The sequence below is a fragment of the Triturus cristatus genome, chromosome 4_2, assembly GCF_964204655.1.
Source record: "Triturus cristatus chromosome 4_2, aTriCri1.1, whole genome shotgun sequence".
NCBI classification, from domain to species: Eukaryota; Metazoa; Chordata; class Amphibia; order Caudata; family Salamandridae; genus Triturus; species Triturus cristatus.
In genome coordinates this window covers 209426905-209454195 of record NC_140586.1, presented here as the reverse complement: position 1 = coordinate 209454195, position 27291 = coordinate 209426905, and the positions used below count along the sequence as shown (strand labels likewise).

Sequence of the window (27291 nt, the reverse complement as noted above, 5' to 3'; positions counted from 1 at the left end):
GAGGCGGCTTGGCGGTCCCGTTGGTCTTTTTCCGTGCGTCGGCGTCGACGTCGGCTGCTGCAAGCTCGGCACCGAAGTCCCGTTTGGTGCGGTCGGTGCCGACGGGTTTGGCTGGCGTCCAAGGCGTGGTGGGCTTCGATCTGACCAGTGTGACTTTCAGTTTCGGTTTCTGCTGAACCGAGACTGCTTTCGGTTTCGGTTTCGATGAAGGGAAACCAGCCGTTTTGGGTAGTATAGGCTGCCGCTGAATGTCCGAGGCCGGGCCAGAGGGCGGGGCCGAATGGATGCGGGATAGGTCTTGGGTAAGGCCCGAAGGCGATCCCTCGACCGGAGCCACAGACTGACGCACTGGGATATCCAAAGTCTGTTCGGGTAGGCCTTGCTCGTCACCGGAGCTACTCTCTTCGGCCCCTAAGGCCTCATTGTAGTCTCCTACCTCGGTGTCGGCTTCGTCTCTGTGAAAGAGTTGTTCTTCAACGTCTTCCGATCCGGAGTCGTGTTCGGAAGCGGGGCTGGAGGGTAGGTTCTCCACGTCTTGCACATCTTCGTCCTCGGCGTTGAAGATGTCAGTCGGGGCCGGTGCCGCTTGCTGCGCTTCGAGCCTCGCTGCTCGACGATTCCGGAGAGTCTTCTTGGATCGGAATCGGGCACAGGCCATACATGTGGACTCGTCGTGATCCGGTGAAAGGCATTTGTTGCACACCGGGTGGACGTCGACATGGGGATATTTCGCATTGCATACAGGGCACCGCTTGAAGGGCGTCCTCGATTCCATCGTCGATGTCGGGTCGATGGTCGGGTATGATGCGAAAAAGTTGGTTTCTGGAAGTTAGTAAACTAACAAATGACTATCGATACCGATCGGGAACAGTACCTGGCCTGTAAAAAGTTTTTCCTAACTTGAGTCAAGATAAGCACATCCGAACCCAATGGCGGAAAAAAACAAACTGAGGATGGAGAGGATGCCCATGCGCACTGTAGTCCAGGGGAGGAGTCACCTATCCCAGGATACTTCGAAGACTCTTCCAGGACAACAACGTGCAAACATCCGGACCCAACACTAGGCGGCGATCTATGCACAGATATGAATTCAGCAGCCCACATGCCTCGAACGTATTCTATACTGCCTACTTGTTCAATGTAATAAAATGGAAATAACGTTTTTTTAAAAAGCATAAGTGTCGGATCAATGCACCCAGCAATGGTCTTCACTATGGCTGATCCTTTTTTACCCTCATATCCAAAACCTACAAGTCTACCTCATCTCGCAGGTATACTGCCAGCCGCACCCTGTTACGCTAAACGATTATGATGAGCTGGGGTTGGGGGGCGTGGCCGAGCCAGCCAAGATGGCGGACTCCTTTCCCTGAGGCTCCTGCTCGGAGGCCCGTAAAACACTAAGTCCTACCTGCCCCGGGCGTCCATCGCCGCTGAAAAGAGACGCATCGAGCCCGGCAACAACGGTGACCCTCCTGCCCAACGCCCGGTCCCCGAGATACAGGCGGGAGCGGTGCCGGGGACTCCGTGCGCGGACACTGGCAGACCGCACACAAGATGGCGAACGGAGAGGAGCGGAGAGGCGATGAGACTGGGTAGCCGCGGCGTCCCAGGCAGCGCGATTGACCCGGATGATGATCGCAACAGCCCGCGTGAGTTCCCAGAGACGGTGAGGCAGAGGCAGGGTCCCGGGGGACGACCTGGGCACTCCAACGGCTCCGAGAGCGGTATGGCGGGAAGGTGCTGATCCCCTCCCCCCCAGTGGCTGCGGACGGAGGAGGCCAGGCGGGAGTCTCGTCGGAAGGATGACAGCCTGACGAAGCGGACCGCACATCAGGTGAGCCCCGACCGGGGCGCGAGCTACGGGGTGACTCCAAGGGCCCCCCCCCCACATGCTGTCGAAGGGAGAGAGTTGGTGCGGCACCCGACAGGGGTGTGGGGAGCAGCCCGCAACCTTAGCGGACACCGGCGGCCAAGCGACGGGGGAAGTGCGGAGCCCCGGACAGGGTTGCCAACAGCGGAGAAGGGTGAGCCCCATCCACACGCCATCGCTCGATTGGCCCAGTCGTGCGCACCCCTTGGATTCTGAGGGGCTGTCAGGCCGGGAAGCACGAAAGGTGTGTGTGGCCTGTGGCGCGGATACCATGAGACCGGAGGGGATGAGAGGGACCCGCCAGGGACGTAAGGCGGTCGGAGAGAATCTCTGAGCCTCAAAGAGACGGGCTCGGTAGTACTGGGGACCAACGAAAGTGGCACACACCACGCGCACACCAGAGCGAGCCCGTGGACGCTACGGGGTCACTGACCGCCCGTGTGCCAGCCCAGTCGGCGAGCCGAAGACCGGAGGGGACACAGACGGCGCGCTCGCCCACGAGGTAGTGGGATAAGGCCAGGTGGGGGCTGCCTCCTGAAGTGCCACACCTGCGGGGAGAGCGGGCCCACCGGACCAACCAGAGCGTGGACACCGGTGAACAGAAGTATCCACCGGCACGGGGAGGAACCCCCCCCCCCCCCACGATGGGTCGTCAAAAAGCAGCGGGGATACCGCCAGTCTCACACCAGTCCAGGACAACCAAGCCGATGCCGGCGAGGCCCCCCCACGGCACCGAGCCCGTCAAAGATGACCACACGGCCAGAAAACTGGACCAGGTCCTGGCAGCCATAGAACAGTCTCGAGTGGCAATGGAAGGGAGGTTCGGCGAGTTATCATCAGACCTGGGCCTCCTTCGCGACGACCACAGGAAACTGGCGGACAAAGTGGCGCAAAGCGCGCACCGTCTCCAAACACTGGAGCCGCAGGTTCAAAAGCAGGACAACACGCTCCAGGACCTACTCATGCGGATAAAGGTGCTGGAGAATAAGACGGACGACCTAGAAGGGCGCTCCAGACGGAGCAACATCCGAATCATGAACTTGCCGGAAGGAATCGAAGGTCCCAACCCGGTCAAATACATCTCAGATTGGATCGCCACATTCACGCCAGCAGACGCTCTCACCGCGTTTTTCTCCGTGGAGAGGGCCCACAGAGTGCCGGCCCGCAGACCGCAGCCGGGCATGCCCCCTCGCCCCTTCCTGCTCAAACTCCTCCATTATCAGGACCGTGACGCTATCCTACGGGCAGCCAGACAACGGGGACGGCTGCAGCTAGAGGACAAGCAAGTAATGCTGTTCCCGGACTATTCCCGTGCGGTCCAGCAGCAGCGGGCCACCTTCCTGGCAGTGAAGCGGACCCTGCGCTCGAAAAACATACAATATGCGCTCCTCTTCCCGGCACGCCTCAAGATCATCTATAGAGGCGAGACGCACTTCTTCACGGACCCGGGGGAGGCGGCGACATGGGTGGAACAGCACACACAGCACCTCGGGGATGACCCCGGCTCTCGCCCGACAACAAAACCCGGGCGCCCGGGTCGCCGGACCCGGAGGGCCTCCTCCACGCCGATTAGCAGACGGACCGGAACTACCACCGCCAGCTCCCCGGACCTGGCACAGATTATTGCGGAGCGTCGGAGGGCTCTCCAGGCGGTGGCCACACTGAGTCCCCAGGACAGAGGATCGGATTCGGAACGTGGCCCTCACATCTTTAGCTCGGACGACGATAAGAGCGCAACGCCAGGTTCGCGAGAGGGCTCGGTGACACCCCCTGTGGTGACCCCCCAGACCGCGGACACACTCATCTGACAAGAGACCCACGGATCGAGTCAGCGGCAAACCGAACACATACGGCCATGCAGACCACAAAGACCAGAATAACCACTGAGCCCGACGCCGGGCAGGACACTTATAGTCATCAATGATATACGGGCTACCGCCAGAGCGGGATCGGCAGCCACCGGATCCACCACCCCCGCGGTTACGAACTAAAGTCACACCAAGGCAACCAGTTTGGGCACATCGCTTTGCACGATGCGCCCCCAGCATTGGGACTGTTTCCCACCGTTGTTGCAGTTCACCTCTTTATCCTTTGTGTTCCCTCCCTGTCATTCCCAGAGCGGGCAAGGCAACCTTTACGGACGACGCAGTACACAGACAGACAGTAGGTGGTGGGAGGGGGGGGTCGGGCGCGGCGGCTGAGGGGTCCACAGTACAACAAGGACGTATACTCATGACATCCCACAACATGCCTCACAACTCTCCTAACATGGACATAAAATTCCTGACACTTAATGTTCGGGGAATGCACACCGCCCGCAAGCGATATTCCGTCTATGCCTACATCAAGAGACAAAAGGCCCAGGTAGCTCTCTTACAAGAAACGCATCTGACGGCGGGGGAGGCAGACAGACTACAGAGAAAATGGCGAGGCATCATATGTGCCACGACCTACTCCGCATTTGCTAGGGGCGCGCTAGTTTGGATCAGGCCGTTGGTGCCATTTAAGGAGCAGAGCAGACTCGTGGACAGAGAGGGCCGCTATGCAATACTGATGGGGCTGTTAGAGGGCCAGCAACTACTGATAGGGAGTATATACGCCCCCAACACAGAACAGGAGGGCTATTGGGGCAAACTCACACACACATTGGCCCATCACACGTCGGTCCTGTGGCTCCTGGGAGGGGATTATAATTGCACCCTGGATCCACGCCTGGACCGTTCGCACCCCCGCAAGCCCACTCATCCGCATACAAGCAGGCCACAGACCTCCGCAGCTGGGCAGACAAATGGGGACTAGCAGACATTTGGAGAACCCGCCATCCCACCACAAAGCTATACTCCTTCCATTCGATCCCACATGATCTGCGGGTCCGGCTAGATAGATTCCTATGCTCCACGTCGCTCTTACCCTCAGTACAAAAGTCGGACTACCTAGGCAGAGTAGTGTCGGATCACGATGCACATACGACGGTGCTCCGATGGAAACCCCCTCACCCCCCGAATCCAACATGGAGGATGCCCCGGGAATGTCTCACAGACCCGGTATTCCGCCAAAACTTAGAGGAATTTATGCAGGGCCACTTTCGGCGAAACGATAACACGGCATCCACGCGTTCACTTGAATGGGATGCATTCAAGGTAAGTGCCAGAGGCCACTGCAATCAGCAAGTAGTGGGGGTCAGGAGAGTGCTAGACAGGGCACTGCAGGGGGCGGAGACCCAGCTCGCGGAACTCTCGAAGAGGGCAGATCGGGGAGATGCCACGGAGGCGCAACTATCAGCGGCCAAATCCTCCCACACAACAGCGCTGCGAGATCTGCGCAAATATAACTTTCGGGCGTACGCGACACGGACACACAAAGAGGGAAATAGGGCGGGAGCCCTCCTGGCTTGGCTAGCCAAGCAGGACACAGCGCCGCGCCCAATCACAGAGCTCCAAACTCCGGACGGGCAACTCAAATGCTCGCAGACGGATATCCTGCACATCTTCCACGCGTACTACGCGGCCTTGTACCGATCCCCGCGGGTCAGACCCTCGGGAGATCTTTACGGTTTCCTGGGCGGGTTGTCCCTGCCCACGATTCCCCCCACAATCGGGAAGGACCTGGACGGGAAACTCAAACTGGTCGAGGTGAAGCAAGCAATTAAAGCCCTGGCACGCGGGAAGGCGCCGGGCACGGACGGATTCCCGGTCGAGTACTACCACACATTCGCAGCACTGTTGGCGCCGCGGCTGGTCTCCATATACGAAGAGGCGGTAGCCCGCAAAATGCTCCCAGACTCGATGCGGGCGTCGATATTGGTGACCTTCTTGAAACCGTACAGAGATCCCGTGCTCCCGACGTCCTACCGGCCGATAACGCTTCTGAACACGGACTGCAAGATCCTAGGGAAAATCTTAGCGGAACGCTACAGCCAAATCCTTCCCACACTGGTGCACATGGATCAATGTGGATTCGTTCCCCGCCGTAACCTCCTCACATAATTTGCGCCGCCTTTTCCACGTTCAGGACCAGGCGAAAGGACGATTTCCCAGGGCGGCGTGCCTGGTCCTGGACCTGGAGAAGGCGTTTGATACCCTGCGGTGGCGGTACTTGTTCGAGGTCCTGCGGCAGGTCGGTGTTGGTCCCACGCTGCTGGCCTATACCCAGCTCCTATACGGAGGCCTCACCTCCAGAGTGAGACTCGGCAAACTTATATCGGCACCGTTTCCGGTGACCCGCGGGACCAGGCAGGGATGCCCCCTCTCTCCTCTCCTCTTTGCCCTGGCAATGGAACCCCTGGCCATACGACTGCGACGGGAGGGGGAGGCATGGGGGATACCCATAGCGGACGTCACCCACTGTGTGTCATTATATGCGGACGATCTCCTGATCTACGTCCGTGACATCACGGCCGACCTCACGCCCATCTGGACGACGCTCCGAGAGTACGAGGGAATCTCGGGACTCCGGGTCAACTGGGAGAAATCGTCCATTTTCCCTCTGGGCGTTCATGCGGAACCCCTAGAGATAACGTTGGGCGACCAGGTGCTGAGATGGGATGGGACAGCCCCCAGATACTTGGGAGTGCGCCTATATCACTCCCCCAGGGACCTCTTCGAGGGGAACCACCGAGGGGCACTGACGAGCCTGCGATCGGGTTTTGGAAGACATTGCCACTAGCACCCATAGGGCGTGTTGCTCTAGCAAAAATGATCATGGTCCCAAGAATGCTCTACTATTTTGCAAACCTCCCTATTATCCCGCCGCGGTCCTTCTTTCGGTAACTAGACTCGCTGCTGGCAGCTCTGATATGGGGGGGGCGGCCGACACCGAGTGGCGCTGCGCACACTGTACCTCCCCACGACGGCCGGGGGCCTCGGGGCACCATCCTTTGAATCATACTTTCTCGCGGCACAGCTCCAGTGGCTGTCCCACTGGACGGCGGAGCGACATGTTGGGGAGACGATCACGGAGGGGGGCAAACTGCCTCTGCCTGTGATCCGCCGACTGCTCATGCCAGGCTCCAAACCGACACGCACGCACCTGCTCCAGGTCGCTATCGCCCGCAGATGCATGATGAGGATCCATCGCATGTCAAAGGGCCAGCCACTATATTCCCCTCTACTCCCCCTGGTGGGCTTCCCCCGACAGAGCAGGTACTACACCGCGAGGGCCCTCCAGGTGTGGACGGATCATGGGGTCACGGAGATGGAGGCGTTGTTCCAAGAGGGACAACTGAGGACATATGCACAGCTGATGGAGTGGCACAACCTCCCCCCAAGGGCAATTTTTGAAACACAGGCAGCTGCTGGAGAGTAGTGGCCGTTTCTGGCACGCACGCAATGGGGAGCCCCCGACGCATCCGGTGTTACACACAGTGCTGCGTATGGGAGCAGGCAGCCACCTCATTACTTGGCTTTATAAAGCGATCCGGGAGCTCACAGACGTCTCCCTGGACAAACTTCGGGAAACATGGGAAGACGACGCTGGCAGAGTATTCCATGATGCGGAGTGGCGTAAAGCCCTGGAGTCTCCAAAAAAAGTGTCCAGGAACGCGCGATTTAAAAATATTCAATTTAATATCCTGCACCGGGCATACCTCACCCCGGACAAACTCCACCGGTTTTACCCCGATACACGTTTCAAATGTCCCCGCTGCCACCAGGTAGACGCCGATTTCAAGCATATGTTTTGGGCCTGCCCAGCCATACAACGTTTCTGGGGAGGAGTACACCAAGCCATTCGAGCCACAACCGAACTCCAGTTCACCCCCACCTGGGAGGAGTGTGCGCTGGGGATAACCCCGAGGAGGAAATCCGCAAAGGTACAGTGGAAGTTAATTTCCTTGGCCCTTCTCCTTGCGAAGAGAAACATTGCAATGCATTGGAGGGCCTCAGAGGGGCCGTCCGGCATGGGTGGGCGCGATGCTCAAGTGGGGAGCAGCAGAGGAGGAGCTGCTGCGAGAAGAGGAGGCGAAGGGCGCCCGCAAACGCCCGATATCTATGGAGTGGGCGCAACTCCTCATCCTGTTTAAGCAAACAGACACGACGGGGGAAGCCCCGGACATGACACAAACCCACCCCCCACGCCCCGGCGACCCCCCCCCCCCCGACCGCCCCGGATCGGCGGAGGACACGAACGGCCCATAGGATAGGCAACATACCCAGATACGAGGGCGGGTACGAACCCAGTCCCCTGCCTAGCGACAAGTGGCAGACCAGCCCCCCCCCCCTAGGGGAGCCCTAGAGCACACCGCATACACCTACCACCAGCCCATACATACTCTGTCACAGGAGCTTCTCGTCTGCCGGCCCCGCGTCCTCTTCCCCCCCCTCCCATACTTCACTCACTGCCTCCTTCCCTCCCCTACATTACCCAGTTTTGGGGGCCCCCCCTACCCCAGGGCCCTTTCCAAGCCGCCTCGTAGGCGACAATAGTCCCAGTTGGCAGTTTACATACCGTTGTTCTAGTTACACGACATGATAGGGAATCTGAGAAAGAAGGGAACGCTAAATAGACCGAGGTGGGGAGGTAAAGTTAACCCTGATCGAGACGGTAGGTGTAGGCATGACCAGGACGATCTACATGGGGGCCAGACGGAACCGACATAGGTGAAGACTGGTCTCTCGGGACATCACAAGAGGTCTCCGCAGCTAATGGACTACAGTTTACACGCACTATAGCTTTTTCAAAGGCCCAAAATGTTAGGATACAATGATTCAGGTTCATAATTGTGAATGTTTCTTGTGATGCAATATATGCTAAACCCTAATAAAAATGCCAACAGATTAATGCTACAGATGATAAAGTTATATAAATGTTGACTTTATCTTATGTATGGTTGTCTTCTAAATCGAAACTATTTGGGAACAATCACCTAGCAGAGAAAACTTTAATAAGTGGAGACTTCACTGTCAAAATTGACACTGTTGGCAACCAGCAGCAAGACTTATGGGATGCCAGAAAAACATATGTTTACATTAAGCCTAAAGTGGCCAAGATGATAGGCCAGCATGTGACTATACACTTACAAACGCAATGGGATATCCTTTATATACTTGCTCAAAAAGAAGAGTCAACGGCTCTGCTTCTCCAAAAGATTAAAATAGTTTAAACAAGTGACCCAGGTATATCGAGTTATGCCTGACCGATCGAACTTGCCTCTGGCACACCCACAAAAACAAGCATTGGTAAATGTATTAGGTTTCGTCTGTGTGATTTATTATAATTTGTTTGGGGTTGTAAATTTTAGCTTGGTGAGCAGTTGTGCAATATTAGTCACAGAAACTTTGTAAAAGTGTTATGACTTGTTTTTTGAGAAAGTCAATATGTGCAGTAACGGCATTTTCACACAATTATGGATTTGCCTCATAATCCATCATCAAATGCATAATCTGCAGATTTTAACAACAACAACAAAAAACTTCTAGCCCAAACGGTTCAAAAGTTACTGAAAACGCAGTGTCGTGTGGTGCCGTGTAGTGGACTGCCCTTTGCAAAGGTTGACTGGTCACCTTTCTGTTGGTCATTGCTATATTTGGGTGTTGAACCGGTACTAATGAGCTGCGACCTATGTCCAAACAGTGCTAACAAGTATAACAAGAAACACGAGGGAGGAGGGTGTGAAACATAACAGAGAGTGGGAGGAGAGGGGGGCACTGGGTAACATAAAGGAGAGCAGGAGTAGGGTGGGCGGCTGGGTAACAACATAGAACCGGAGGAGTGCGGGGGCTGGGTGACATAACGGAGAGGAGGGAGGGGGTCTGGGTGACATAACAGAAAGCGCTGTGTAGGCGAAACTTAATCACAAGCACAGCGTTTAATATCATGCTGGTTAATTTGTTCTGTGTTGAACACCATGTTGATGAATGCTGTTTATATTTAACTTTGTGATGGTGAAGACTGTTTATGTTTAGTATTGATACTCTTTCAGGTACAAACATAACTGTACTGCACCTTCAGAGCACCTTGGAGCAAAATTAAGCCCTGTTTGTTATTTTGTATAGTTTACAGTTTTCTTTTAGCATTAGAGACACCATGTCTCCCTAGTGAATAATGCGTGCTTGGGGTTTGAAAGAAAAGGAAAAGAGAGTCAGCACAAAAGAGGCAAATGCATTAGCTCGGTTTGTCTAGCAAAGGGTGGGGACAATTCCCAAATATAACATTTGTAGGAAGTTAGGATCATTCTAGCATGGTTACCCCCACTTTTTGCCTAGTATTAGTGTGTTTTTGGCTAGTCTGACTGGGATACTGCTAACCAGGACGCCAGTCACTGTGCTTCCTGTATGTATTTGGTATATGGTACTTAGGTACCCAGGGCATATGTACACAAGGGGTCTGCGATGGTAAACAGCATTTACCACGCATGCGTAACAATGCATGCCATAACAACGCGGTTGTTACAACGACCGCGTTGTTATTTTGCATACCGTTACAACGCAAGTCCGAACAGCGACTTGCTTTGGGGGGCAGAAGGTGTTGGATTTAAAATCCAACACCTTCCCTAGTGTCCGCACAGACTGGAGTTGGAATAGTAAATTATACTATTCCAACATCCAGCGCCCCCTAACGCAAGTCGTTGTTCCGACTTGCGTTGCAGCGGTATGCGAAATAACGCGGTCATTGTAACGACCGCGTTATTATGGCATGCGTTGTAAACGCATGCGAAAAAACATCATATATTCGTCTGCCATGGGCTGCAGCATGTATTATGCCAAACATGAGAGACCACTCAGATTGTGACTACAGGCTAGCCATTGCAGCCTGTGTGAGATGGTGCTGGCACCCCTTACGTCTGATATAAGTTTCCTTATATCTGAGGTCACTGCACTTAAATCCCGAAAGTCACCCCTAAGGCAGGCTTTTCAATCCTGAAGGCAGGGTGCTAGGTTATAAGTGAGAGGGTGCCTTGCATGAGCAGGGCACCCCCTACAGACTCCGGAGTCAATTCTCCAGGCTTTGTAAGTGGGGTCAGACATTTTGATACATAAAGTGGCCATGCGTCATTATGCAATGGTTAACTATATATTGGCTGTGCCAAACTTGGGCATGTTTGGCATCAAACATGTTGGAATCCTACCTCAACACCGTAACCAGTGTTGGTGGCATGATTCCATGCACTTGGGGGCTCCTTCAGGAAGCCCCCAGTACTCCCGTAACAGCCTTCCAGGGCCTGCCAGTAAGCTAGTTTGGCTACCAACCCCAGACACGATTCTGCCCTCTTGCTACTGAGCTGGGCTCCAGCAGGGGAAGGTAGAACAATAGGTTTCCTGTCACATGAAGGTGTGACCACCTCTTAGACAGGACTTAGTGTATTGGGCTGGGGTAGGGGCGCTTGCCAGCACCACTAGACCGCTTTGAAGGGTACATTTGGTGCCCTTCTTGCATACTTTAGTCTGAGCCAGTTCAGGGAGCTCCTGGCTCAAACTCTGGTGTGAAACTGGACAAAGGACATGGGAGAATCGTCCAATCTGTCCAGCCCCTCCTCTGGGAGGGATCCTTGAATCATTACAACCCTTTCCCTAGGGTACTTAAGGGCTTACCTGTGGGTGGCTCTTCAAATCCGTCATGGGACAAGATTCAAACATGAACCACTTCAACTTCAACCATCAGGGCACCTTGGAACTCGCCTGGAACTGAACCAAGGAAGACTACTGCTGCTCCTGGTCTCACTGTTTTGCAAGTCTTCTTCATCCTCTGGGCCTGTGCTTCTTCCAGGTTCCTCTCCAGGCCTGTGGGCATCAAAGACACCCAAAGGGATCTCCCTTGGGTGTAAAGGAGTCACTCCCCTGCATCTGCAGGCACCGCAACGAAGCTGACCAGTCTGCTGCTCTTGACGTCCCACACATTCCGAAAGGCTCAGCAACACCGGTGGTGGTTCTGTAACTCTCTTGAGGCCTGACTTGTCCTCTCAGCAAGTTAGAGGCCAGTATCCCTCATCGGAACCACTGGAACAGAACGACTGCGCACCGCTGGAACAGAACCACTGTGCACTGGGTCAACTTGCCTTTGCAAGGCTTGTTGGTTCAGTCCCCCAGAGATCTTTGGGCTATAAGAAACTCCAGCCTCCAGCATCTCTACCTGCCAAGATCTTCATTCTCACCGCATGCGCTGCACCGTGGGCCTATATGTTTGGTGAGCTGCTCGAGGTCCTCTGGCGACTCCTAAGCCCTTGGCGTGTCGATCCTCTTGAGGGTTTTCTTTGGTTTCAGTGGGCTTCCCTGATTGCTTGGGCCTGCTCCGACTCTCCTTCCATTGGCGAGTATCTTGGACTTTGGTGGTCCCAAAGTTGCACCTTTTTCGTTTACCACATCTGTTGCTGCTGCCAAGGTTTGTTTGCCGCCAGACACCGACCCCTTGGTTCTTGACTCCTGGTATGGGACAGCTCGTGAACAGCTCATGGTCTTCCACAGCGTCACCTGGTCCTCCCAGCTGCAGCGGCAAGGTCACCGTCATCACTCCTGCATCTTTCGTCATCAGTGGTCATTGCTCTTCCGTGCCTCCTGGTCACTTCCGAGTGGCACAGACTCTGTCCATTCTACTTGCAGGTTCTCCTCTTCAAGAATCCATCATTGGATTCCAAAAGACTCTTTCACCTTCTTCGCCAGCTGCATCTTTCCTGAAGTCGTCCAATGTGGTCCACTGCGGTTTCCTGTCACTTCGCACCTATGCACCCAGCTTCCCTGGTGTAGGTATCTCCATGGGGTTTCTTCAGGGTCCACTGGGAAGGGTCCTTCCTGAAAACTGCAACATCAACTTTCGCACTGACTTGCATTGAGTACGTGGCTGTTTCCACTCTGCACACATTCTCCGTGGGGTTCCTGGGTACCTACCTCAGGTGGTTCCTTGGGTCCCCAGCTCTTCGGAGTCTTCTGGTCCAAGTCCCGACTTTGGTCGCAGTTCGCAATCCACTTCTTTAGTATATGGTTTGGTCTTCCCCTGGAGACCACTGTGTATTTGTGCTTACTTAACTATTTACATTTGCAGTATTGTGTGTATTGTGGTGATATCTCTGAGTAGGAGATATACAATGTGTTAGTGAGTGTGTATAATAAATATACTTATTTTTGCGATAAATCTGTTTATTAAAGATTTAGAGAGGAAAACAGTCATCATCATGCAGAGCGTAAGACATTGAAGTAATATAGCAAGGCTGTGAGGCTTGATACAGAAGCAGCGACATGAACATTGAACAAATACCATGCATCATAAGGCATATTTGAGTTGAAAGCTCAACATTAAGCGAGTTGCATAGGATTATTTTCAGCAACAGGGTAGGGAGGAACCTCGGTAAGGACCAAGTAACACAACTTGGGGGACAGGATGGAACAGGGGGAAGCAAATGTCGATGGGAGGGAGGTGGGGGGGGGGGACAAGCCCTGGGCAGTATTAATTAAGGAAAGTGTAGTACCTGGGGTGGGGGGGGGGGGGCGCTCGACAGATCTGCGTGAGGAGGAGCCAGATCGAGGAATCCTTTGGGTGTATGGCAAAAGAGCGTCCTCAAAAAGTTAAAGGGTTCGCAGCCGAGGGGGGGGGGGGGTGTAGTGGGAGTGTTCTAGCTTGAATAAGTGATGGATGAGTGGCTGCCAGGTGTGAGTGAATTTGGTGTCAGTGTGGGCAAGGCGGGAGGTCAGTACTTCTATTGCCATGACATGCCAGAGACACAGGAATAATTTCAAGATAGGTGAGGCGGAGGGTTTCTTCCAGTGAAGGGCGATGGTTTGCTTTGCTGCCCCTAGCATCTGGGCAATGAGACGCCAGTCGAATGAGTCATGGCGGCGAGCCGGGACGTTCTGATGCCCAGCAGGGTCACCATGGGTAAACTTGGTATGGGAAAGGCCACAATATCCTTGATGTGGCTTAAGACCTCCTTCCAGAACACTGTCAGGTTTGGGCAGGACCACTAGATGTGAATGGAGTCCCCCACCGCTGACTGGCATTGCCAACAGAGAGGGGAGAGAGTGGAAAGCATTTTTGCAGGCGTACAGGAGTATAATACCAACGTGTCATCAGTTTATAAGCCGATTCGCGCTGGGGGATGCTCCTGTAGATTTTAGGGATGTCTCGCCAAAGTTGTTCCCAGCTTTCCAAAGTTCCTTTCCCCCAAGTCCGCTAACCATTGCCTCAGATATGTGTGGGGGTGAGTGAGGGAAGAGTGCTGCAGCACCTTGTAAGTGCGGAAGATCAGGCCACAGGTGCCCTCGAATCCTCAGACCAGGATCTCAAAGGGAGTGTGAGGTCTGGTTGCTCCCTGAATATAGTTGGGGGTGAGCAGCCAGTGTTGTAGTTGATATTATTGTAGGCTTGAGGATTCTGTGACGTGGAAGGACTTCTTGCATTGCTCAAAGGTTTTAAAGGTATCCCCCTCAAAGTGATCATGAATTGTGCAGCATTCGCCCTCCCCTCATGAGAAGAATAAACGTGGCTGTAGGACTGGGGGGAACATGGGGTTGCAGGCCACTGGAGTATTGGGGGAAGGGAAGGATGTGAGGCCTCTAGGAATTGCTATTTTGTTCCAGATGCCCAGGACTGTTTTTGAGGGAGTGGCTATACATGCGCTACGCGGTCGAGCTGATCCAGGGAGCCAGGACAGATACCAAAGGGGCCTATAGGCAACTGCACGGTCCATGTGGAAACAGTGTTTTTCGCTTTCGCAAATAACCCATTCCGATATGTAGTGAAGGTGGGATGCCTAATAGTACTCCAGGAGGTTGGGACAGGCAAGACTGTCTCGGCCAGCATGAGCAATTTGTTAGAGAATCGAGGACGACTTTTACCCCATATAAAGGAGTTTAGGTCACGCTGAAGCCCTTGGATGTCTACTTGAGGAATAGGCCGGGGTATGGTTTGAAACACATATAGTATTTTTCGTAAGATTGACATTTTGACTGCGTTGAGGTGGCCAAGCCAGGATATTGGGAGTTTTTTCCAGCGGCGCAAGTCTTCCAGGACGTCTTCCCTTCAGGCCAGCCAGTTGGCCCGAGTCCATGAGGACAATGACGGGGTCAGATTAAGGCCCAAGTATCGGATCGAATGATCAGCCCAGTGGAAAGGTGCAAGGGATTGAAGATGGGGTACCTCTTAGGTTGGGAGAGTTAGATTTAGGGCTTGGGATTTGGCAATGTTAATTTTAAAGCCTGAGGCTTTTTCAAAAAAGCGGAGGAGGGAGGCTAGCGCCGGTAGGGATGAGCTAGTGGCAGTTAGTGAAAGTAAGAGATTGTCTGCAAATAAAGACACTTTGTGTTTGTAGCCTCCAAAAGAAATGCCGGCTATGCCCACCGATAGGTATATAGCGATGACTACGGGTTCTACCACCAAGGCAAAAAGCAAAGGGGAGAGCTTGCATCCCTGCCTGGTGCCTCTCTGTATATGGAGATCGAGGGGGTGAGTTGGCCATTGATACGAATCCTTATTGTGGGGGGAGAGATAGGATGCCATGATCTTGGAGATCATGACCCGGCCTAGGCCTATTTTTTGTAAGGCCGCACGCAGAAATTGCCAGTCAACGCGAAGGCTTTCTCTGAGTCTAGGGATACCGAGCAGGCCGGAACTTCCCGGCGTTGGACCTTCTCGAAGAGATGGACAATTCGGCTGATGTTGTCTGCCCCCTGGCGGTGTCTGATGAACCCAACCTCATCCGAATCTATCAGTCCGGAGACGTATGCTTCAAGGCAGTTCGCCAGTATCTTGGAGTAGATCTTGGCATCTGTATTAAGCAGGGCGATAGGTCGGTATGATCTGCAGAGAGTAGGATCTTTCCCATGCTTGGGGATGAGAACAACTTCCACCTCTGACATCGTAGGGGTGAGGCCCAACCTTTCAGAGAAGGTGTTGAAGAGGTGGTCTTAATGTTGGGGGAGAAAAATGCGGTAGGAAGAGATGGGGAGACCATCCGGGCCAAGGGTTTTTCCAGTCGGGAGGTGCTTTAGTGCCCGGTGTAGCCAATGTAACGTGATTGGATCCTCTAGACGCTGTGCGTGTTGGCAGCTAATGGGTTCCCAAGGGCATGCTGTGAGGAAAGAGGATATCTTCTCTGGTATGTGGGGGGGGGGGGTTTCAGTGTAAAGATCCTCGTAAAAGGCACGGAATGCCAGCCCTTTGTCTCGTTTGGAAGTGGCCCAGGAATAATCCCCTTTTTTGATCTTTGAGATATGTGCTCTAGTTGATTGGATACAGAGGCGGCCTGCCAGGCATGACCCCACTGTGTCTCCCCTAGCATAGAACTTCTGTTTGAGTGTCATGAGTGGCCGGTCAGCTTTGTTTGTTCGGTAGAGCCTCAGCTGCCTTTGAGGCATGGCAAGGCATTTCTTATGTTGTCCTGAGGGTGTCATATTGTCTATGTGTTCTAAAGTCTTGCTTGATATCCTTGGCTAAATTTATTTTGACTAGGCGCACCTCACGAGAGAGTGCAATGGTAAAAGAGGAGAAGACTCCCCGAATAGTCACATTGAAGGCGTCCCATTGAATGGGTTCGGGCGGGTCAGGGAGTACATTTGTGTCAAAGAATGCTATAATCTCTTTGCGTATCTCGGAGAGATCAACCGGGTCACGTAGGATGTGGGGCAGGAGCCGCCAGAAGATTGGGGAGTCGTGACACCCACCAGGGGACCGGAAGGTGACAGCTATTTGGGCATGGTCTGATATAGAAATATCTGAGATAGAGGCTGTTTCCAGTGACTGTATCAAAGAGAGGAAAAGGAAGCAATAGTCAATTTGCGAATATGAGCGGTGGACATGGGAGAAGAAGGAATAGTCCCAGGTGTTTTTGAAAATTATATTTCCAGGCATCTATGAGACCCAAGTCTTTGAGAACCCTTTTGAGGGCAGCCAACATGAAAATTTAAGTTACCCCGAGGATCACCCATCAATCTGGACAGGGCAGCTGCTCTCTCAACAAAGACCTCAGAAAGACATCTTGTGATTGATTGGGCACATAGACGTTGGGGAGGGTTAGGGGTCGGGCGCCTAGTTTCATTTGGACTTTTAAATAACGACCGTCAGCATCCCGCACCACCCGCGAAGGCACAGACCCAAATCTGGATTTACCTAAGATTGCAACCCCATCTGATTTAGAGGAAGAGAATGCCCAAATCTGACATGGGTACTTTTGGGTGGGCCATAAGTTGTGTGTCAGTAGATAGCACGTGGGTTTCTTGTAGAAAGATGATGTTGGGGTCTTGCCTAAGCAAATAGCGCTAGACCTGGCGTCTCTTGTTGGAGGAGTTAAGCCTATTAAGGTTAAGGGATAGAAATTTAACAAGAGCAGTCATGTACATATTGGTGGGTGGGATGGATAGCTGCGGCGTGTGGACCAGGATTAAGAGGGTTGCATCACGCAAGAGGGGGGAAGTGGAGGGTGAGCACTGGGAGCAGTATAGCAAGGGCACAGCAAGTGTTCCTGATGATAGGGGGTTACCCCCGTGTGGGGAGTGCATCAAGGGGATTATAATAAGGCTGCCTAGTCAGGCTCGTTCCTTCCCGGCATGAGGGTAGGGGTAGGGAGAGAGGGGGACATTAGAATTAACACAGGGTAGCCAACAGGGCCTATAGAGACTAGTGTTGTCCTGTAATGGCCCAGAGGTCAAAACAAGAGCCATTCTGAAGAAGTCACTCTTCTAAAGGACACAGTGAACGTTGGCGGCTAGTAAGTTGTCATTGGCTCGCTAATGACGAGTGAGGGGGGCATGTCAATGAGTTATAACTCTTGGGGTGGAGAGTCAGTACAACTGTGGGCCCCTTGCGGGTAACCAGGGCAAAGTGGATAGGTCTCAGTGGGAACAGATAGGTCTTCAGTATAATCCATTTATTAGGGCCTGTACGACCCAGCAGGCCAGTGGAGGTACACAGGGAGGTCCAAGTAAAGTCGGTGTGAGACAGAGCGTTCATTTTTCAGAGGATGTCGTGGATCAGGCCAGTGGGTGGAGCTCACTCATGGTGCAAAGGTGTTTAATGATATCTTGATTCACTTGGGATGAGGCCTCTTCTTTGGCACGAGCTCTGTGCTGCGGGGGCACCGTTGACCACTCAGGCAGTATAGATTATCTGGAGGTGGCCTGGGGAGGGGAGGGGCTGGTATTCCTAGACAATGTCGGGAGTTAGAGAAGTTGCTTCGCATCTTGCAGAGAACAGAATACCCAACATTTGCCCTCCCAGGAGAAAATAAGTGCAAAGAGATGGCCCCATTGTTACTTGATGTTGAGGTAGGGGAGCATATCAGTAACCGGTTTAAAGTCTTTGCCTTACTAGTGTTACTGGGGCAATGACCTGGAAGATCTGGATCAGGTAGCTATTGTAGAACAGTTCCGTGGTGCCACGCACATTCTGTAGGATAGCTTCCTACTCGACAAAGTGGACCCCCGTGAGAATATCAGGAATGAAGTCTGAGCACCCCTGGATACTGGCAATGCGATGGGCTCTGTCCAGAGCAATGGGGGTGGAGGCATCATCGTCACCCCTAATCATCTGGAGAAGGTCAGCCACAAAAGACATGATATCCGATCCCTCTGCTCCGTGTGGGACTCCTCTGATGCGGATGTTATTGTATCTACTCCTTTTCGTTAAGTCTTCCTGCTTCAGTTGAAGATCAATATGTTGGTCTTCAAGCGCCACCATCCTGCGCCATAGATTTTCTCGAACCTCCGATCACGTGTTCGAGAGTGCTCAAGATCGTCTACTTGACCCCCAATCTCTGTGATGTCCAGCCAGAGCTATCGCAGACAGGGCCTTTTGAGGGATCCAATTTCCATATTGATTTCCTATAGGAAGGTGTTCACGTAGGCCTGTGTGACAGGAGCTAGTGCAGGCTCTCCAGCAGCCAGTGCCCCCCGAGGTTCAAAGGTAGGTGGTGGGGGAGGGTTAGATTTAAGCCACAGTGAGACCACTGGATTTTCTTTGGCCGGAGTAGACATGGCATCTTTATGGGGCTTAGTACGTAGCATGACCAAAGGGGTGTCTCCAGCTGCAAAGTATCTGTATAGGGATCACCTGTTTGTGCAAACACACAGGTGGCAGTCCAAGCGGTTGGGGCGGCACTTATGACCCAGGCTGTATCCGGGTATGCAGCAGCATCAGTGTTCACAGGCCGCTGGCAGGCTCAGCGTGTGGGGGTGTTTATTGCAGTGCCTTGCTGGTCACTATGAGGATTGGGTCTGCCCAGGGAGGGGGATCCAGAGATAGGGGGGGGTTCCCTTCAGCCCCCCGTATTCAGCGACAAGTGCAGGCGGGACGCAGTCACCCAGGCAAGAGGTTCTGTGTGGCACAAGCGGGGGGACCTCCGGCGAATCCCTCAAACCAGGCGTGACGACCCCGCAGGACTGGTTAGCCAAGACAGCCCAGAAGCAAAGAGGGGGGGGGGGGCAGTTCAGCCAAGGCAGTGGCGCACACCCTCACAAGATCAGGCAGGCCAGGCCCCAGGCCTCAAAGGGAAGGTCCAGGGAGAACATGCAGAGGAGGGGAGGGACAGAAACCCTGCCTGCACGGCCCGCAACCAATCTCCCCTACCTCAGGGCATGTAGCTGGTGTTCACTTTGCTGTAGAGGAGGAGGCCGGCAGCTGCTTGCAGAGACGGAGGCCCCAGTCAGTGGATGGATGTTTCAAGAGGATTCAGGCACCCAACCCTGTAGGTAGCCTTGTGTGGTGGTGGCGGCAGGACAGCCTCGGCACCAGAGAGTTTGTAGGGCCGGATGTCCGACCCTCCTATGCCCCGACCGCGTCTTCAGGGGCCGCTGCCGGGACCAGGCCCGACCCCACCAGTGCCATAATCAGGCAGGGGGAGGCGGCTCCCAAGTGCGGCCCGCACTGATCAAGGAGCCGGCGCGATCCTACACTCACCCCCTGAGTTACTACAGGAGCTGCTGGGTCATGCAGCCCCCTGAGGGGGGCTTAATCGATGGGCACCGTAGGTCTTCAGGGCCTCTTCCAGTATTTGCAAAATGGCGGTGCGGCCCGGGCGCCCGCAAAGGGGGGACAGCAGGCCCAAAGCAGCTGCCCGGATCAGGGACTCTACTGCCCAGTCAGGGTGTGGAGGAGACGCAGGGCTGCACCGCCGCAGAGTTCTGGAGCGCTGGTGGGTAGGGGAGGAAGTTCTCGTCTGCGCGCCTCCAGCTGCGGTTTCCAAGATGATGGCCACAATTGCAGCGTGTGCCCCGATCCGGGGCACCTGGTCCTCGAAGGGTGCCCCCTCAGCGGTTTCACGGGCACCCGGGTCTCCCCGACGAGTCGCAGGGACAGGACTAGGGTTGGCAGGTCATCAAGTGGGCCCGGCTGGGCAGCCGATCAGCTATGACCGGCTGCAGAGGAGCGGAGACTCAGCAGCACACGTCTCACTCCATTCATCACTTGGCCACGTCCCCTATATAATACACTGTATGGATCTTTTTCGTTTACCCTACCCTATATGATTAGTTAGGGTAAAACAAGCGGCTTAACACTCCTTCTAGACTAAACATGGCCGATGCTCTCCACAGCTACCACTTAGAGAGCTTTCTATGGTTGTCTAAGACCACTAAAATAACTGTAAGGTTTGCATTTATTAGTGCAAGGTTCTTCACTTAAATAAGTGTGCACCATATACTAAGCCAGCCTACTACAACCCTGCTTTTACGAAAACATTTTTGTATGAATACTGTTCTGTCAACAACGCAAGTCCAGTGCTTAATTTGTGCAAGCAAAGTGTTAGAAATGGGATTTCTGGTTGGCTAGGGCTTGCGCCTAAACCAGGCAGAAACCACCACTCTAGTCAGGGCAAGGGAGTTACACGCTGAAGATAACCCCTGCTCACCCCCTTGGTAGCTTGGCACGAGCAGTCAGGCTTATCCCAGAGGCAATGTGTAAAGCGTTTGCGCAACACACACACACAGTGGCAACACACTAGGCACACCACAAAAGAACTCCACACAAGGTTATATAAAAAATAGCCTTTGTAGTATCCAAAACACATTAGAATAGTAATCACACAATATAGACTGTGCCAACTGGTACTAGGCAATATTCACAGGGGACTATATACAGGACAGGGCCAATCGGGCCCCTGTCAGAACCATCACAAAGCACAAGTAGCAAATGTAAAACACAACCAGAAACTACTGGCACAATAATGACCTCAGCATTATATCTAGCAACATAAACACACTATGTCTGCATCACAGTAGGCATAAAACTCATTAGGCCCAAACCTCATTAGCATAAACACATTACGCAATAACCTCACAAGCATAAACATATTGTGCAATAACCTCCTAAGCAGAAATCACATTAGAGGCATAAATCAGGGTGCATAAAACACATTATATCTCACAATTGGTGGAAACAACCAGTAATCACTGGTACAGGTACACCTAGCATAAACCTATTAGGCAAAATATCCTAATTAAATTTCATGATCAGCAGCGTACCTTAGTACCCCCTAATAGTGAGCACATATTATGAACCCTCAATAATTGGGAAGCCAATCCCCCCAGCACCTATCACATCAGGACACCCCACATATGGTATGCACGCAATCCTCCGTGCATCCTAATAGTCACCTTGCTGCTCCAAAGGTCTGAATCACCAGGAACCTTCCTGGCCGTACCCATACTACCCCCGGGGGGGGGAGGGTCGATCATTTTGACCTCCTCTGGCACCCAGCTTTCAAATCGGCCCCCAGCTGCAGATGCAGCTGCAGTAATGCTTCCCCTACCTAGTAAGGGGAACTGCCCGCGACACCGCAGCACAGCTGCACAAGGCTCGAATTGCGGGGCCCGTCACCACCGCGGCCCGGGCGGAAGAAACACCCAAATAATAAAAAAAAACAAGGCTTAGCCCCCCTCACCACTCCTCGGGGCTGAGCGGGATAAGTGGCCACCGTTAACCTCTGGGCAGGTCCCTCTAGGCGGAAAGGCACGGAGCGAAGTCTCTGCCTCTCCACTTCTTTGTGGTGGACCTCTGGCAGCCCCCAGCTGCTGGGAGGCCACGAGGCTCGGCTGCCTCCTGCTTGTCTCCTCATGTTAGGGGTTCCACCTACAGACAGGCTCAGCACGCGGGGGCTCCCACCAGCAACACGGGCTCCCCACCCACGCCCAGGCACAGACTTGCCTGACTTCCGCGCCAGCCGCGCTGCGATTGGACAGCCCTGTCAGCTTCCAGTTGGCCCGCCCACAACCAGGCAAGGCCGCCTGGCTTCCTGGTCGGGCCGGCAGCTCCTCTTCACGGTGGCAAAGCGGGGTGGGCACCCGCTTAAAAATAAAATAAGAATATAAAGCGGGGTGGGCCCCACTCGACAGGCACAATGCGGGGTGGGCTCCTTCTTCACCTGGTAGGAATGCGGGGGAATCCCCACGTCGGGATTCCCTCCAGATAAACGGCAGCTCCGCACTGCGAAGCCCACGCTCTTCTTTTGCAGGAAGAGAAGCAGAGCGCTCTCAAGGCGCTTTAGTCTAAAAAAGTCCTTAGAGGAGAAGAGGGGCAAAGCTGGGCCCAGGCAGGCCAGCACACAGGGCTCTCCAGCAGGGAGGCAGTGCCTCGTGGCGGTTCCTCCTGGAGCCCAGCAGCAGGGGCAGACCCCTCAGCACAGGAACAGCTCTCCAATCATGGGGTCACAGCCCCTATATTTATATCACAATTTCCTTTGTCTGCAGTACAGGGCTTTGGGGGAACCAGATGCAACTGGTTCAGGGGGGAATTTGAGCACTTTGTTTACAAGGCTCCGCTTCCCCTTGGTCAGGTGGGGGCTCGTCATCGGACACACCACAGGGGGTGGAGCCAGCATTGCACAGGCTAGGCACAGACCTATTCAGGGACTACTCCTCCCACTACTCCAAATGCAGATGTCCCATTCAGCCTAGTGCGGACTCACCCTGCCCCTCCTGGAGCCACACACCTCACCAGCCCCTGTCACTCAAAAGCCAGGCATGCAATTCACATCAGGCAGGCAGACACATAGCACAGAGAAATGGCAACTTCTAAAAGTGACATTTCTAAAATAGTTATAATAAATCTGCGCACACCATTACGCAGCATTTATTATCACTATTCCCAATATATCAAACTTGACCACGCTGCGCATCTCATATCAGGAATTACCACTGAAACACTTATCAGGGAATCCCCAATGCATTCCTATGGGATGGCAGCCCCACAGTAGTGAGAAACCAAAATGGCTGTTTGTCACTACCAGGACGTGTCACACACTTAAGGTACATGTCCTATCTTTTACCTACAATGCACCCTGCCAATAGGGCTAGCTAGGGCCTACCTTAGGGGTGACTGACATGCAGTAAAAGGGAGGTCACAGACATGGCACGCACTTTAGGTTCCACGTCACAGTGGCAGTAACACTGCGCGCATATTCTCTTTACATAAAATACCTCATTCATTTGACTCTTTCTTATGTTTCTCACGATGTGGAGGTGTTGCTTTTCACAGAGTGGTGCTTGAGTGGAGAGTGGGATGCCCAGAGTCTGCTGCCTTCGGAAATGTGTAGTTGGTATAATGTACTAGTCTCTCTATGGGTGGAGAGACAGGCGTGGTTGACAAGAAGAGCAGGCTCTCAGGAAGAATGGCTATTAAAAAGTACTTGAAGGAGCTGGTCATCACCTTTGATGGATGGTCTGTCCAGTCCGTGTGTTTCAATGGGGGACATTTATCATGGATATGCATAGTCCTTAGCCCACAACTTTAAATGGGCCTAAATGCATCGAAGTGACTGAGAGTCTTAGAATGCATGTATTTAGTGATTTCAATATTATTCATACAACCTACATCCAAACGCTAAGGAGCAATTTTTTTTAACATGTATTTATATATTTTTTAATGGACTCAAAATCACCTTCTTTATCTTCATTATCATAGAGGGAGGATTGTGTGAGGGAACAATGACTTGTTTTATGCTTATAAATGGTCGTACTTGCAGTGCTGGATGTGAATACAATCTACATTTTCCACAGTACAGTAAAGGAGCAGTCATCTGTTTTGTGCCTGCAAGAATGTTGTACAGCTTTCCCATAAACCAAAAACATATAGTTTGTCTAATTAAAGGTCGCAAACAGGTGCAGCAATACCGGACTTCATAAAGAAGCAGTCCCAATGTCAAAGTAATTTCACAACCGACCCATGTCTTCGAGTATGTGGGTTAGTGGTTGCCACTACATACAACACCTACTGAGATTCCTGTTTTAATTACATGAACAAGTTGATTTCTGTCATGTTATACCTAACATAAGCCAACGTTCTCAGTTTGTCCTGTACAATTTCACAGTGCTTTATTAAATTCTACAAACTTTGCACAAAATCAATGTTTAAAACACTGAGGTTGTTCCATATCGACCAATAGAGAGATCCATTTTTAAATTAAAACAAAGCCACTGCCTAGGATCACGAATCTGCAAAAACCTGTTTAATCTTTATTCCAGCGGTTAATTGTAATGTTGCCGCAAAGCAGAGCTTATTAAATTCATCTGCTCATACACAAACTTTGTGGCCTGTTTTTTTTTTCTTTTTTTCTTCTGGGTCGTGGACCCTTCTTTATATAGTCCTAGGTAAGAATATGCAGCTTCACAAAAACCTGCTTGTGCCCCGGGGGCAAACTAAAACAAAAGAGAAGGACAACTAAGGGACTACGGAGGAACGGGCCAAGTTTTTTTTAAAACTCAACACTCACTCTGCAAGTAACGCCTGTCACACATACAGACTTGCAGTGCCAGAGAAAGGATGCCACAAGGAGAAAGCAACATTGCCAAACTCCTCTTTGCATTCATGCTTTCACTACACTCGCTTTTTAAAAGTGAAAGCACTGCTTGTCTGCTGCTTACAGACAACACGGGAAGATGAGGAAGTGGATGCCCGCTTGTGCCCCAGGGGCACTAGGTAGTGCGTGCTGCTTCATGGTTTGACTCCACTCACTTTTTAGGTTTCACCTGCACAGCACTTGCGTTAAACTTGTGAAATCTATTGTATTATATATATCTCTAAAGGGCCTTACATTGTCTTCACTTCTTATTGGTCCTTGTGCATGTTACTTTACCTTTCCTTGTTTCTACTGGTTGTAGGCTTCTATTTCCTGTTCTTCCTGTGTGGATCTCGTACCAGTTTATCATCGGCAAAGTACTATGCTTTGAGAGGCAATCATAAGTCACACAACTTTTTACTTCCTTTTTTTTTCTTTTTTGTCCTCATTTCACCATGGCTACTGCATTCTAGACCGTTTACGCGAGCTCTCGATCCAACCATGGTCCATGCAGATTTTAGACTCCAGGCCACACTGGCGCTAGTCTTATAAGAAGCGAGCGGGGTCAACCTCCTCAAAGCCCATGGTAGGATATAATCATTGGACCATGTAACCGAATTGATAGTCAGCCCAGCAAACCTCAAATTAAAATCCTATTCTGTCCAGGTCAAATAGTCCTCCCATAGCTTTTTGGACCTATATGGGTTGCATTTGATATCTAGTTTGCATGTCCAATTTATTGTATTTAACCAGGCAACTGAAAAAACAACTTATTACTTCCAAATTAAATTGTAAACACATTTGTTAAAGTGGTTCAATGGGGAACCACACTTCGGGACAAACTATATCTACACATTGGGACGTGTTAACTTGTGGTTTTTAAAGTTTTTATCTCCTTTGTAATGGTTTTAATTAACTGATACAAATAAAGAATTGATTGATTGATTGATTGAATGATTGGTGGTGCCAAACTGCACCTCATCCATGGATCAAAAACTGCTCTGTATGGCAACTTCTGAGGTGATTTTTTTTCTAAGAGGTCAGTGTCACTTTTGTGCATTTCTGGCTAGACTTTTGGAGTAACCATTCATACTAGGCCTGGGCGATAAATTCAGTTCCGCTCGCGGAATTTGCGGAATATGGGTACTTTCGCATTCCGCGGAGAACGCGGAATTGCCCAAAATTCTGCGTTCCGCTGCTTAGCGGAATTTTTTGCTTGTTCACCTTCTCAAAATGCGTGATCGCAAGATATTTCCCCCCGAGCACGCAAACAGGAAAAAAGCATCGCGAACATGCAATTCCGCGTGTTCGCAGAATTTCGGCGTCCTCATGGAGATTTTTTATCGTTTCGCGGAGCTTTGCGTAGCGCGACTATGCAAATTCCACCCACCTCTAATTCATACCCGCCATGTTAAGAGGAAATGTATGCACACCTGAAACAAAAGGAAGCACAGCAAAATGGGTACTCACGACATTGTACAGCAGTGCACAGTGCGACCAACAAAATCAGGCCCAGCTGTACAAAAGGCAGCAAGCTGAACATTTTACTAATCCCACAATTAGGCTATTCCATCCAATCATATGCTGCAACGCATTAGCAGTACTTTTTTTAAATTAACAACACTTGTAAGGAAACAGATATTATCCTTAGGGAAATTACCAACAGACAGAGCAATAATATCTGGAGATGGGAATCAGGAGCTGAGAAAGGAATTAAAATATATGTATATGAACTAGGATTCAGGGCGATATAGGAATGAATAAAGCATGTCAGCAATTGACCGGTGTAGAGAAAACAGTAAACATTCGGGCACAACACTTTCCATAACGGGTAATGTGATTGCGGCGCCGACAGTAAGACTATTTACAGGCCTATTTAGAGAATCGATGGGAATAAATGGAAACAAGGGTGTAAGTGAATCGGAACTATCGGCGGTAATAAGGCACCTGACTGCTCACAGGGGCTGTGTGCGTCTTGCTGCTTGTACCCGCGGCCATACTCCCTGGAAGTGAAGAAGGTAAGACATGCACCCACCATTAGCCATTTTCAGGCTACGCTTTTTGAAAGACCACACACAAAAGCCAATCCAAAGCGTATTAGGAGTCAGACCCCACAAAGTACAGACAAAAGATCGCCTAACAAGCTCTGTCTAGGCTCGACCTAATAACAGCGCAAGCGCTGCCTAGGCTCCACCTAAAAACTGTCAAGTGTTCACCTTACGTCTCGCACTGACTCTCCCTGACAATTTGATCGCTCGCCCAACCCTAGTGAGCGCTTAAATCCCCATAAATTGCAGTTAGTTCAGTGGCCAGGGCCGTCCAACTTTTTCGTATCTGACAAGACACCCTGCGACCGTTTGCAAGTGAGTCACAAATCCCCTATGGCTTCTCACCGACACTTCCGGCTCTTCTAGCATTTCGGTGACACATGCCAAGCACAGTGAGCCTCCTGCCGGGCCGGGCAATAACCATTGCGGGTCATGGCGATAATGGACTCGCTCGAACAGCACGTCAACGCCTGGCTGCATTATTAGCGTTCACCTCACCGAATACCACATGGAATACAAAGACAGAAACTACTTTACGTAAGAAGCAATGAGGTACTCCTAAAGATGCGCGTTACGTAAAATACGCACCATGGCGCCGCACGAGGGCACATGGCGTAAGACGCCATGCTTCAAATGACGCCACTACGCCACAGGCTACAGATGTCAAAGCTAGTGCATGAAATTGA

At 52.1% G+C, this 27291-nt stretch overlaps 1 protein-coding gene across 1 annotated transcript in view; it reads right to left on the bottom strand.

Moving 5' to 3' along the window:
- The window catches only part of MEI1 (meiotic double-stranded break formation protein 1), a 2222673-nt gene extending 2195588 nt beyond the window's left edge, over nt 1-27085 (bottom strand). Inside the window, exon 1 of the mRNA XM_085599901.1 lies at nt 26951-27085. Within this exon, the coding sequence (XP_085456027.1) occupies nt 26951-27085 (135 nt within the window). The remainder of the gene's footprint in view (nt 1-26950) is intronic.
- Nucleotides 27086-27291: the final 206 nt, after the last annotated feature.